Below are 13,784 nucleotides of genomic sequence, written 5' to 3'. Positions count from 1 at the left end.
TACTCTTATCTTGACTAATACAACACCTTAAAAATGTAACAATGTTGCATATCTATAACTACCCTATATAATTGTAACATTATGTTTCTCACCCTTTTTTTTTAATTTCCTTATGTATATTGTAATCTTCTTTTCTAAAAGCTAATATTTAGTAATGTTTAAAAATATATCTCTTAATAATATGATTACATATATAATGTATTTTTAATTATATTAGTCAAATATTATAAAATAAAAAATACATAATAATATTATGTATTCTTTAAATTTGTAACCTAAACTCATAATATTAATAAATAAAAATTATTCAATGGAAAAAAAGTTTGGACCAACGTCCATGAAAAGGAGCATGGATAGCACTAGAGCAATAATAAAAGATGTATCTATAAAATGCTTAATGACTTAGGAAGAGTAATGTGTCTATTATACAACTCTGGAAGCTCCCAATCTATTAGGCGAATTGAAGCTTGCGCTGCTTAGGGTCAACCATTACATTAAGTGACATTGCATCCAAATGCATTATTCCTTGAGAGTGGCAATAATCCAACACCTATAAAAGAAGATTCATATAAAACGTGACTGTGGCTAGGACAATTGATAGCAAGAAATCACAAGCTATGAAGTTGAACAATCAGAATCAGTGAAAAAAAAAAAAGTAAGAACAATATGCCATGGAACATAGGAATTCCTACGGAAGCTTTGGCAAGCCAATTATCCTAAATAGACATTGATACAAGATTATCCCAAATATCAGAATACATGTAGAGTATATAAAATGAAAATACTAACAGAGACAACAAATACATAAACAATTATGTTTAATTTTACATTATCCACAGTCCGTGAAAAAATAAGAATAAAAAAAGCAAGAAAGCCACAAAATCAGGTAGACTCTTATATATGTCTAAGCATGTGACCCATTCCCAAACTTACTCTTCTCAATTTATAAATTGAATCAAATTTTAATTAAATCCCACAAATCCCTTTCATTGTCTCTTTTATATACTAGGATAATGCCTCCTCATACTACAATTGATTGGAAGGGGTAAGGGGAGCCCATTCTATATATACAAATATAATGTAACTGTACTTTTGAACTTAGACGCATTAGATTTAAACAAATAAAGGAGATAAAAAGTGATTTCATCAAAATAAATTTTTTGAAGCCAAGATAATAGTATTCCAATTCATCAAGAACCTGGCACAGTCATTCCTTACCATAAGCACTCAATGAATCCTATTGAATTTACTAATCAAGGCATTCAGCATTAAGCAATAAAGCTGAAGAAACCATGAAGGGATATTCAACAACCATAAATTTATACTATTGTGTCTTCCATTTCATATTCAAACTGAAGAACGATGACAAAAAGGGATCAAATTTATCTAACCAACAAATTGCAAACCAGATCTATCCCATTTGCTTTTACTAACTATACAAATAGTTCAAAATCTAACTTGCATTACAAGAACATTTGCAATTTCAGCAAGAAAGGGCAACATAGACACTTACCAGGAGCTATAGCAGTTACCGAATAGCCAGCAACACCAGCAGTGACACGAACATCAAGCAGCATTATCAGTGACATAACCGGTAGTACGGTACTAGCAGCATCCACCAGTAATAAGCAGATAATACATTTTATATTTATGTACCACAAATATAAAACAAAAATAATAAAAAGAGGCATGATAGAACCATTCCATGTACCTTGAATGCAGCAGTTTTTAGGCAACTGTAACCACATCCTCCTACAGGGTGAGTAGCCTCTCCCCCTCCTCTTTTTTGATAATTCGAAACAGCATTGAGAACCCTCTTAATGTTCAACATCTCTTCTCTTCTCTTCTCTTTACCCTCACAAAAAATACCCCGATCCCCAAACAACAACAACTAACAAAGTAAACAACAAGAACAAAGATCTCACTATATTGGCATCTTTAGAAGTTAAGTTAACTTAGCAGAGGCTTAATAAACTTAAGAAAAGAAAAAGTAACAGAAACACATGCTATACTAGAAGGACGAAGAACTGCCACCAATGAGGAAGAGGTCAGCAGGGCTGCCGCGAAAATACTTGCACTTCTAAGAAGTTTAAAAAAAAGGTCTTTCAAAGGTGCAACTAGTTTTTGATTTCTTAGCCTCTTTTCTAGCTAGTTTATTTCTTAACTTTAATCATTCTCAAAGGTCATCAAGCAGTGGTATTTATTTGCACAAAAGAAAGGTGTAAATAGAAATTAATTAAACCAAAATAATAAGATCACCAACTGAGTTAAAATACTAAAATATATATGATCATCATACTATTCCAAAACAACAAAATAGATGAAACTCGTATTAAAATTTAGATTTGAAACAATAAAGGTAGCATGCATAGCGATCACCAATTAAAAATTTCTTAGCCAAGAGCCCAAGACTACAGCAATTTGCTGCTGAAACAGCTAAGCTAAGACAAAATCTTGCCCATCAATTGTATGTTAAAACTCTGTTTCAATTCCATACTAAAGTTTTGCAAAATTATCCTAAAAAAGAACTAAAGTACTATAAGGAATGGAAGCATTAACCTCAACAAAACACATTAACTTTCTGGTTCAAATATACAACATATAATTTTAACCAAGCCTAACCACAACACTATCTCACATATCCTACACAACTTTCAAGAAAACAAGACAAAACATGATGATTTCATTTGTTTTATGCCCAAAATGCAAAATCATAAAGCAAAATGCAAAATAAAAAAGAAAACTCTAACATAGTAAGAAGCAAAAATTACAAAAGATTGTAGAACTCCAAAAATCAGAACAACAAACCCTAAAAAAAACCGCAAAACCAGAAAATTCATACACACCATTGATCTCTGTTCAGTGCTAATGTCTCGGTTCATCGTCACTACCATCTCAGTTCTCCATCGCGATTCTGAGACATTCGAATGTGGAGACGGGGTGGTGAGTGGAGATGAATCAGTTACAAATGAAGAGTGGGGGAAGAGGCATACCAAAAGTGTCGTCGCAGCGTGGCAGAGGTTTGAAGTTGTCAGTTTTCATTTGAGTTATCTCCTCCGCTGCTTGACTACTTCATAGCTCCATCGCATCGTCGCATCTCCACCTCATATCAGTTGGTGCCGCAGCTCTTTCTCGCGGTCGCAGCTCGTCTCGCCTCCTCAGTTCTGTTGCTCTCTACCTGTCGTGGTTCCGTTACTCGACGCCTCCCGGCCATGGCCGTCGTCTGTTCAGTGCCGGCGCCGTAAACGAGTGTTTGAGAGATGAGAGTGTGTGGGTTTGGTCTTTCGGAGATAAAGCGGAGGGGTTTCAAGAGAATTACAAGGGAAAAGGGCTTTTACTTTTTAGAGACATCTGACCAGAGTGGTTTCAGATAATTAAAAGGGGGAAAGGGAAAGGGAAAGGGTAAAGAAAAGTGTATCAAAGGTTTAATTTGGAGTAAAATTAAAAAGAGTATATATCCAAATTGGTCCTAAGAAATTTTAAAGTGGACGTTTTAAACCTCAACTAAAATTAATCATTCCGTTGGTCTTTAACGTTTTTGAGCGTAAGACAAATTGATCCTTTTTTTTATCTCTGTTAATCACTAACGGAAGGAGGTGATGTGTGGTGTGACTGTGATGAGTCAGCCGTGAAGTTCCACGTATTTCGTTCGGACGAATTAGTCCCTAGCCAGATTGATACAAAACGCTGCAGTTTAGAGTAGGGCACGACGTCATTCTGTGAGAGGAAGAGTCTATCAAAACTGAAGCATCTCTTTGCCTTCCCTCCACCAAAACAAAATTACTCTGAACTCCCTCTCTTCTCCTAGGTTTTACTAAGGAAGCCACCACCACGTCAACCTGTAGTCTTCCAACCACCTCCGTTGCTGTTGTCGACGCTAGGGTTTGAACGAGTCAGCATTATTGCAGAAGAATTTTTCTGTGAGTGTTTCGCTCGCCACGGCCACTGGTCGAGGTTAGTATAGTGATGAGTTTATTGATTAAGATGTTGATGGTATAGTTGATCATTATTGACATTGTTTAACGGTGTGATCGTGCAGTAATTATTTCTGTTAGAATACCATTAGTTGCTGGAAATAAAAGTTGTTTTTGATTCTTTGATACTGTTTCACATGGGTTACTGATAAGTGTTGTGGTGCATACATATACGAGTTTAACATGAAAAAGACACAATATGAAGTGATGAACACATCGTATTGATGTATTAAGCTGATTATGAGGGATCAAAATCAAAACATACTACAGATGTGAGTCAGCAAGCAGGGGCTACAGAAGGTGCACCAAAAATCAATGGGGCTGAAGGGAAGAGTAAGAGTGATAGCAACGAAACTGAATGTGCATGGCTGATTTATTGTGCCTGGAACAGTGCTAGGGGGTGCTACCAAGTTAAGACCTATAATCCCAAACACACTTGTGCAAGGGAATTCGGTTCTAACATGGCTGACCAGAACTGGGTTGCTGATAAACTAGAGAAAAGGCTATTGACCCAGCCTCACTTGACTCACGGAGAAGCCTTTGATCATATAAAGATAGACTTTAATGTCGTATGCAGTGACAAGATGATTTACAGAGCATTAAGGGTTGCTAGAGAAAGGTATGTTGGGAATGAAATGGCACAGTATGGAAAATTGAGAGATTACCTCACAGAGATACATGAAAGTAACCCTGGTAGCACTGCATTATTGGAATTAATTCCAACAATTCCTTATTCACCACCATTGTTCAGCAAGTTGTATGTTTGCCTGGAGGCTTGTAAAAGGGGTTTTAAGGCTGGCTGCAGACCACTAATTGGTTTGGATGGATGCCATTTGAAAGGATATTATGGGGGGCAACTGTTGTCAGCTGTCGGTCAAGATGCAAACAACCACTTCTATGTGATTGCTTATGCGGTGGTTGATAGTGAAACGAAGCAAAATTGGAAATGATTTCTACAACTTCTGCAAGAGGACTTGGGTCAATGCACAGTGAAAGGCTGGAATTTTATCTCTGACCAACAGAAGGTAAGTCAGACTTAATTTCATTCATAATAATGTACTCAAAATTATCTACTAATCCTTAGATATACTTTGTGGGTGAGTTATTTTGTATAATGTTGGAATATTAGAATAAGTATCATATTCCTGAACTTAGAATAAGTATCATAATCTTGAACTTACCAACTTTGTGATACGTGACTGACTGAGGAAGTTATTAAGGTTTATGGTGTCCGATAAATTGTTTAAATAAGAATATATTTGTCTGATAAATGACTTAGTCGGGGATCTATGTGTCTGGTAAATGAATTTGTTGGGGATCTACGTGTCTCATTATTTGAAAGTTTGCATGCTATTAGATTTTGTATGTCTTTCATACACTACATGCACCTATCCTGCAGGGTTTGCTGCCTGCTTTGCAGGAGGTGATGCCAAATGCACACCACAGAAATTGTGTAAGACATATTTGGAAAAATTTTATAGGAAGGTTTAAGGACAAACAGTTGAAGAATATGGTTTGGGCATGTGCAAGGAGTACCACAAATGCTGAATTCCAGAATCACATGCAGCAGTTGAAGAGAATGAATGAGCGTGCATGGGCTTATCTTGCAAAATTTCAACCATCATGCTGGACCAAAGCTCATTTCAGCCATTGGCCCAAGCTTGATAATGTGACAAACAACATGACTGAAGTTTGGAACACCAAAATAAACCATTACAGGGGAAAGCCCATTCTTACCATGTTGAAAGAGATCCGTTGCTACTTGATGAGGAGAATGGCTAAGCATAAGAAGGTTCTAAGCACTTACACTGGAGTATTGGCACCAGTTCAGCAGAGGAAAATGGAAGATATTATGAAGGAAAGTTCTGGATAGCTCAGTGAACTGGTGACAACGATCGTAATGTATTCGAAGTCCAGAGACATTCAAAGAAAGTTGGTGTGCATCTTGGAAGGCACACTTGTAGTTGCAATTTGTGGCAACTAACAGGTGATTAGGACTATTATTCATTTTTTGTGAGTTGTGATTTTAACATGTAATATTGAGCAGGAATTCCATTTTTTGCTGATCTTATGTTACTTCCTGATAATATTGAGCAGGAATTCCATGTGTTCATGCGTTGACAACTATACAAAAGAGGTGTGATAGGCCAGAACCTTATGTGCACCCTTGGCTCAAAATGGATGCATTTCGAGCCACGTATGAACATGTAATCAGACCAGTCAACTCAGAGGAGTATTGGAAAAAGACTGGTCTCTTGGCTCCAGAGCCACCCACCATTAAGAGACCTCCTGGGCGCCCAACAAAGAAAAAGAAAAAACCTGATCCTGTTGAGAATTCACCAGATGCAACAAAGGGAAGAAGGACATTCATGGTCACTTGTCAAAAATGTGGTCAGACTGGTCACAATGCAAAGACATGCAAGGGACCACCAAGGCCTAAACCACCCCCAAAGGTTAAGAAAAATGGACAGCCAACAGCAACGAAAAATACTTCATTTGCTCCACCATCACAAGATGAAGTCCAAGTCTCCCAAACAGCACCCCAACCACTGCCACAGGTATAATCTCAGTTGAATTTGTTGTGATCATATTGTTGTCATGCTACCTGCATTCATGTAATCTTCAATGTGATAGTGACTGATTGGCTTAATAGTTAAGGATCTATTTGCCTAATAAATTATCTATTTGGGGATCTATATGTCAGATAAATTATTTAGTTGGGGACCAAAATGTCTAATGATTTGTTTATTTTGTGTTCTATTAGGAGCAGATAACCAACAATTCAAGCCATGTTGCACCTCCATCAATATTTAGGCCTCTAAGACCTAAACAACCAATTAGGAGGCCACATTCTACTCTAGCACCTACCCCACCATCTGCTCCAACACCTTCTCCAAGACTAACCATCTCCGCAGCACCACAGAGGCCTACCCAGTCAGCATCACCTAAAACACTTGCTGCTACAAGTTATGGCACAGCTTCAAGAATCTTCAAGTTCATGCCAACACCTGGACTAAGGCTTCCAAAATATATTTGATCCTACTGTGTCAACGTAGTTTTATGAGTTTAATACAACTTTGTCATATTTTATTATGTTGTTAGTACATCTTATTGAGACAACGTGGTCTGTCTATGTTTGGTTATTATGTTGATAGTGCATGTCATTGCCTTTTTTTTGTGAAAAATCTTAGTATTCCTAGCAAAAACTTAAAGACTAGCTACCTTTTTGTGTTAAACTTTGGTTATATGGAATGCAAGTATGGTACTTGGATTTAAATATGTCTGATTTTATTCCATTTCTAATGTAACTTTTCTTTATCCAGAAAAATACTCATCATTCATCTATTCATCGTTCATTGCTTGTCCTAGCACTTACAGATTAGAGTTGCATAAACAAAAGCTAATACCGTAATTACTTGTTACACTATATAACATAAGATAAAATCTTCCTTAAACTAACTAAATCCTACCTAGAAGAAGACAAACCATAAATCCTAGTATGAAAAAGAACACAGGACTGCAGCACCCGAACCATTGTCTATTCTCAACGGCATTCTTATTCTTCTTCTCAAATGCATCAAGCAATTCTTTCAGCTTTTTCACCTTCTCCGCCAGAGCATCATCATCCTCTCCACCATGACCATCACATTGAAATACCCTATCAAACCACACAAAGAAATCACAGTGGGGAGTTTTCTCCTGCCCATAAAAATAGAAGAGTTTAGAGTACAACATTATCAGAAATCATGTTTTACATACAAAAAAGTTTAAAATCATTAATACATTACCCTGTAAAAAGGACAGCCAAAGAAAGGTCTTTTCAGAATTTTCTCCGATCCAGACTCTACAACTATGGCATAGGCTCCACAATGACATCTTGGAGTTTCTCCTTTGGCGACTCTAAACCTACCGCCGTGGGCAGAAGCACTGCTAACACTGCCGTCACCACTACCTTTAACTCGTCGTCGATATGAACTTCCACAACTATCTCCGACAACCATTGTTAACACTATAGCCTTTGTTAATTAGGGTTTTGGCAAGAGGAAGAAGAAGATTTTGATTTCACACGTCGTTTCATGGCTATCTGTAATTTTTCATTGTCGTTTTAGTACAATCCACCCCAGGGACCACGTTGTCTGCTTTCCCACGTGTCTCTTATCATCTGTGTCACCAACTCAATGTCACACGTTGGATTTCGCCGTTAGACTTTAACAGACCAATTTAACGGAAGGATCAATTGGTCTGACGCCAAAAAACATTGAGGACCAACAGAGTGATTAATTTTAGTTGAGGACTAAAACGTCCACTTTGAAATTCTTTAGGAACCAATTTAGGTAAATACTCAATTAAAAATGAGTGCCTTAAAAAAGTGCTGTCCAAGGATAAAATTTAGGGCAAATGACATAAAGAAATGAATTGAAGTAAAAAACTATATGAATTTTTTAGAATGAAAAACGCGACGTGAGTGCCATAATTTTATGTAAATCGAAACAAATTATTTTTATTTGTTTTTAGTTAATGTAAATCGAAATAATCTAATTCGATTTGCTAAGTCTGCATTATATTCGAATTAACATGATTCGATTTATGTTAAAAAATTTAAATCCATACAATTTAAAATAGGGTGTTTCAATTTATATTGGTGAACATTCATCTATGCAATTCAAATGAGGGTAATTTGATTTATGTTAGTGGGTTTAGGGTTATAATTCGAATCCACCTGATTCAATTTAATAGGAAACCAATGCATATAATTAAATCGAATTAGGTAAATTCAATTTACTTAGAATGCGTGTTCTATATAAATAGGGTCACAATGTGGAGTGTTGAATTGAGGGTAAATTGACAATGGCTAGTAAAGAGAGTTTTTTAGTTCTTGTGCATTACAAAGGTACAATTAAGAAAAAAACTCGATTAGGAATAAAGTTCACTGATAAGGATCCGTTGAGCATCTTTATCAGACCTTCTATGAGCCTTGTTGATTTTTAGAACACCATATTACAGAAATTGGGAATGCATGGGATGAAATGGATCGAGAAGTTATACTATCAAATTCCGATTTCTGTTGTCCGCAATAGGGTGAAGTACGACTCATTTGTGATAGGCAGTGACGAGGATTTACAAGTTTTATTTCACTATCGTCAACAATTTCTGAAGGTGAGAACCCCTGAACTATTGGCTAAGCTTGTGGATGTGGTCTCTAACTCAAGAGGATCGAACTAGAATCATCCATCATTACCAACGGCAACAGCCTCCGGTTCAACCCCTTTTGTTGCGTCTTCATCTATGCATGTAATTGCACCTGGGAGAGATTTGGTGGTATCTCCGTCTTTCATAGCTGATCTACACCGCGATGAGATCACAGAACTATGTGCTAACATGAATACTCCTATTATAATTTCGATTCAGTTAGAGAACTGGATGCAGTAGAAGATGTCATAGGGGATGAAGATGATGTGGAGTCCCCCATTATTGCTGATGACAGCAATGATGATATAGGGAGGAGTATTCCCGTTGGGGCTCATGGGGCATCAAGCTCAGAAACTCAGCAGTACCCGCCGCACTTTTCAACTCTGGACTTGGATGCAATGAGACCGGGGGGTTACCAGATGTAGAATCTAGATTTGGCGCGAGAGATTCATAGGTTCATAGGAGAATGCAGGTATGTGGGAGTTCCAAGTCAGACGGTAGTTTTAGAATAAAGGAAGTCGTTTTATGTGTGAAGACTTATAGCATCCGGAGTCAGTTGAGTACAAAGTGGAGTCGGACCATGACAAGTACTATGGCAAGTGTAAGGAGTTCGAAAATAGTTGCAGATAGTTGATTTGGATCACGCTTTGGCGGCGGAAGGGTATCTGGAAGGTCAGACGGTATAATGGATCTCATACATGTTTGGCCACCTCCATTTCTAGTGATCACAGGAAGCTTGATTATCATGTGATATCTGCTTTCATCCTTCCTATGATCAGAGCTGATGCTGATGTGTCCATCAAGGTACTGGAGGGTGTGGTTGGCCAAGCAGAAGGTCGTCGCTTAGATATATGGTGATTGGGAGGAGGCTTACAATGAGTTGCCAAGATGGGTGCTCGGTGTGAAGATAACGATGCCAAGCAGTGTTGTAGTTTTGAGGACGAATCATGTGCGAGTTGGAGGCCAAGTTAACAGTGAGTCAGCTTTTTTTCACCAACTTTTTTGGTCATTCCCATTATATATCGAGGCATTCAAGTATTGTAAACCGTTGGTCAGTATTAACAAGACCTACTTATATGGCATATATGGGAGAACGTTGCTAGTTGCGATAGCTCAAGATGGGAATTCTAATATCGTTCCTATTGTCTTTGCCCTAGTGGAAGGTGAAAATGCTGAGTCATGGTCTTTTCTCTTGTCTCACTTACGACAACATGTGACTCCTCAGTCAGGCATTCTCGTGATCTCTGATAGGCACAATGGGATCAAGGCCGTGTTGGAAGCACCTGATGGTGGATAGAATCCACCTGCTGCTTATCGTGCATTCTGTATTAGACATGTTGCAGCAAATTTTGTGTTGAGTTTCAAGTTAAAGGATGTCAGGAGGCTTCTACTCAACACTACTTATACGAATACTGAGGTCGAGTTTCATTATTGGTTTGACATCCTTTGGACTAAAGAATCAGCAATGTGTGACTGGACAAACAGGATAGACTATGACAAGTGGACTCAGCACCGGGATGAAAGTCGTAGATTCGGCCATATGACTACAAATATTTCCGAGCGTGTTAACTCAGTGCTAAAGGGTGTCAGAAACATTCCAGTTTGTTTTTTGGTGAACTCCACTTATGGGAGATTGGCAGAGCTCTTTATTAGCAAGGGAAGAAAGGCTAAGCCACAGTTGGGTACAAGTCAGCAATTTAGTCGGCCACTTGTGAAGGCAATGAAGGCAAACCTGAAGGCATCGAGATGTTTTACGATGACATTGTATGATAGGGATAATTCGGAGTTTAAAGTGGCCGAGATGACTCCAATAGGTAATTTCTCACTTGCTACTTACAGAGTCTTGTTGAGAGATCGGACTTGCGATCATGGATACTTTCGAGCACTTCACTACTCAAGTCGCCATGTAGTTGCTTGCTGTGAATATTCCCTGAGTTAGGCAACTTATGTCCACGAGGTATATTGCCTTAGCACCGTGTTTAATGTCTACTAGATGGAATTCAATCCTCCCATCCCAGAAGGCTTCTGGCCACCTTATGATGGTCCTACCGTCATCCGAGGAGCACTAGAATTTGCACTAGTATGAACGAGGTCGATCCAAATCGACCAAAGCAGTGTGGGCTATGCAGACAACCTGATCATACTAGGCGGAATTGTCCATAAGGAGGAGGCACCGGGGGGTCTGGAGCACCTAGTGGAGTTTAGTGTTTTCTGTATTATGTTGCTTGTTTGGTTGTCTACTGTATTAAGGTTTATTGTTGCCTCGCAATGTTTGTGTCATTTTGTGTTTCATTTTCTGTGTATGTGTGGTTCCTTATTGACGTCTTGTTCGATATCTTGTGTTTGTTAATGTTAACGTATTTTCTTTTAAAACACAGTGTTAACATGTACTATTTTTTCCTATGAAATTTCAACAGCTATCGACGAAGAACATGTGTAGCTTATATTTTTTAATCTCATCCAAGTAGTACGTAATGAAATAGCACAATAGCATAATAACATAGCATGGTAACCTAATAACATAACAACATAGCATGATAACATAGTGATGCCTAATGTATATAGGGCTAAACCCTAACACTTAGTGAATTTTTTATTCCCATTTCCCTCCAAAGGCACAGACGCACACTGCACCTTCAATTCGAGTAACCCTCACCTTCGCGATTCACACCTTCAACACTCATAACCTACGACACTCATCACCTTCGCCTTCTCACTGTCGCTGTCGACCGTCGCCACCCAGTCACCACTCACCACTCACCAGTTCACACTCTCATCCTCACTCAACACACACACAAAAGAGGAAAAAAATCAGAAAAGGGGAGAACAGGAAGAAGAAGAGAATAAGAGAGGAGAGGGGAAGGAAGGAGAGGACGACGCCGGCTAAAGCTTCGCCTCACAGACCATCGTCGTTGCGTGCGCTGACCGACGCCTTAGCATCGCCATCGTGCACTCACCGTCGCCACTTAGCATCATCATCGCGTGTGCTCACTGTTGCTGCTCAGCATTGTCGTCGTCGCTCAGCATCGTGATCGCCGCTTACCTAAGAAGGTATGTATCAATTTTTAGTTTGTTTTGTGAAATTTGGGAGGTTTTGGGTTCCAATTTTAGGGTTTTTAGTTAGGGGTTATAGCTTCTGGATATGACACTGATAGGAATCGGGGGTTTTACTACATGAATGGTTTTAGCTTCCTGGTAGCCGAGAAGCAATCACAGACCACCTATAATAATTCTCAATCTCAGGTATGATAGTGCTTGCTATATTTTTGTGGAATTAAACTTTTGATTCAGTTATGCTTTCTTCTTTTTGCAGGTTACAGAATTTAAGAAGAGTTTAAAAGCTGTGAACTCTGCTTGTGAAGAGGTACATTGTGCATGAAACTAACAAATTGTGTTATTGGCATTTCTTTGACCTCATGCATTTTCTATGTTTGGATAATCACAGGCCCTTTGGTGGCGCGAAATTGTGATCATCAATGGCGCCATCAACATGGTACGCTCATTGCAATTTCAACTCTTTTATCACAACTCCGCACAACTAACCAGCAAGTGCACTGGGTCGTCCAAGTAATAAACCTTACGCAAGTAAGGGTCGATCCCACGGAGATTGTTGGTATGAAGCAAGCTATGGTCACCTTGTAAATCTTAGTCAGGCAGACTCAAATGGGTATGGGTGATATATGAATAAAACATAAAGATAAAGATAGAGATACTTATGTATATCATTGGTGAGAGCTTCAGATAAGCGTATGAAGATGCTTGTCCCTTCCGTCTCTCTGCTTTCCTACTGTCTTCATCCAATCCTTCTTACTCCTTTCCATGGCAAGCTTATGCAAGGGTTTCACCGTTGTCAGTGGCTACCTCCCATCCTCTCAGTGGAAATGTTCAACGCACCCTGTCACGGCACGGCTATCCATCTGTCGGTTCTCAATCAGGCCGGAATAGAATCCAGTGATTCTTTTGCGTCTGTCACTAACGCCCCGCCCTCAGGAGTTTGAAGCACGTCACAGTCATTCAATCATTGAATCCTACTCAGAATACCACAGACAAGGTTAGACCTTCCGGATTCTCTTGAATACCGCCATCAGTTCTTGTCTATACCACGAAGACTCTGATCTCACGGAATGGCTGGCTCGTTTGTCAGGCGAGCGCTCGGTTGTCAGGCGATTAACCATGCATCGTGTATCAGGAATCCAAGAGATATTCACCCAATCTAAGGTAGAACGGAGGTGGTTGTCAGTCACACGTTCATAGGTGAGAATGATGATGAGTGTCACGGATCATCACATTCATCAAGTTGAAGAACAAGTGATATCTTGGAACAAGAACAAGCAGAATTGAATAGAAGAACAATAGTAATTGCATTAATACTCGAGGTACAGCAGAGCTCCACACCTTAATCTATGGTGTGTAGAAACTCCACCGTTGAAAATACATAAGAACAAAAGTGATCATTGGTTTCGGCCCCAGAGAGGAAACCAGAAGAACCAAGATGAAAATACAATAGTAAAAGGTCCTATTTATAGAGTACTAGTAGCTTAAGGTTTACAAAGATGAGTAAATGACATAAAAATCCACTTCCGGGCCCACTTGGTGTGTGCTTGGGCTGAGCAATGAAGT

At 38.8% G+C, this 13,784-nt stretch overlaps 1 protein-coding gene across 1 annotated transcript; it reads right to left on the bottom strand.

The window, feature by feature from the left end:
- Nucleotides 1–222: 222 nt before the first annotated feature.
- LOC130973752 (uncharacterized) lies at nt 223–3,339 on the bottom strand. The gene is made up of 5 exons (XM_057898405.1): nt 2,994–3,339; nt 2,847–2,914; nt 1,712–1,891; nt 1,514–1,605; nt 223–550 (listed from the first exon to the last, which is right to left on the bottom strand). Exons 1-4 carry the CDS (start codon nt 3,040–3,042, stop codon nt 1,567–1,569), a joined length of 336 nt encoding a protein of 111 aa, XP_057754388.1. The 5' UTR covers nt 3,043–3,339; the 3' UTR covers nt 223–550; nt 1,514–1,566.
- Between the last annotated feature and the right edge of the window lie 10,445 nt (nt 3,340–13,784).

This window comes from Arachis stenosperma, chromosome 4 (genome assembly GCF_014773155.1).
Source record: "Arachis stenosperma cultivar V10309 chromosome 4, arast.V10309.gnm1.PFL2, whole genome shotgun sequence".
NCBI lineage: Eukaryota > Viridiplantae > Streptophyta > Magnoliopsida > Fabales > Fabaceae > Arachis > Arachis stenosperma.
Note: the sequence above shows the minus strand (reverse complement) of the source record. Positions and strands in the feature narration are given on the sequence as shown.

Excerpts from the sequence above, each read along its gene's own strand:
- LOC130973752 (XM_057898405.1), bottom strand. The coding sequence starts at position 3,042 with ATGAAAACTGACAACTTCAAACCTCTGCCACGCTGCGACGACACTTTT. Across the intron at positions 2,915-2,993 it reads ACGCTGCGACGACACTTTTG|AATCGCGATGGAGAACTGAG; the intron begins GTATGCCTCTTC and ends CGAATGTCTCAG. Across the intron at positions 1,606-1,711 it reads TAAAAACTGCTGCATTCAAG|TACCGTACTACCGGTTATGT; the intron begins GTACATGGAATG and ends GGATGCTGCTAG.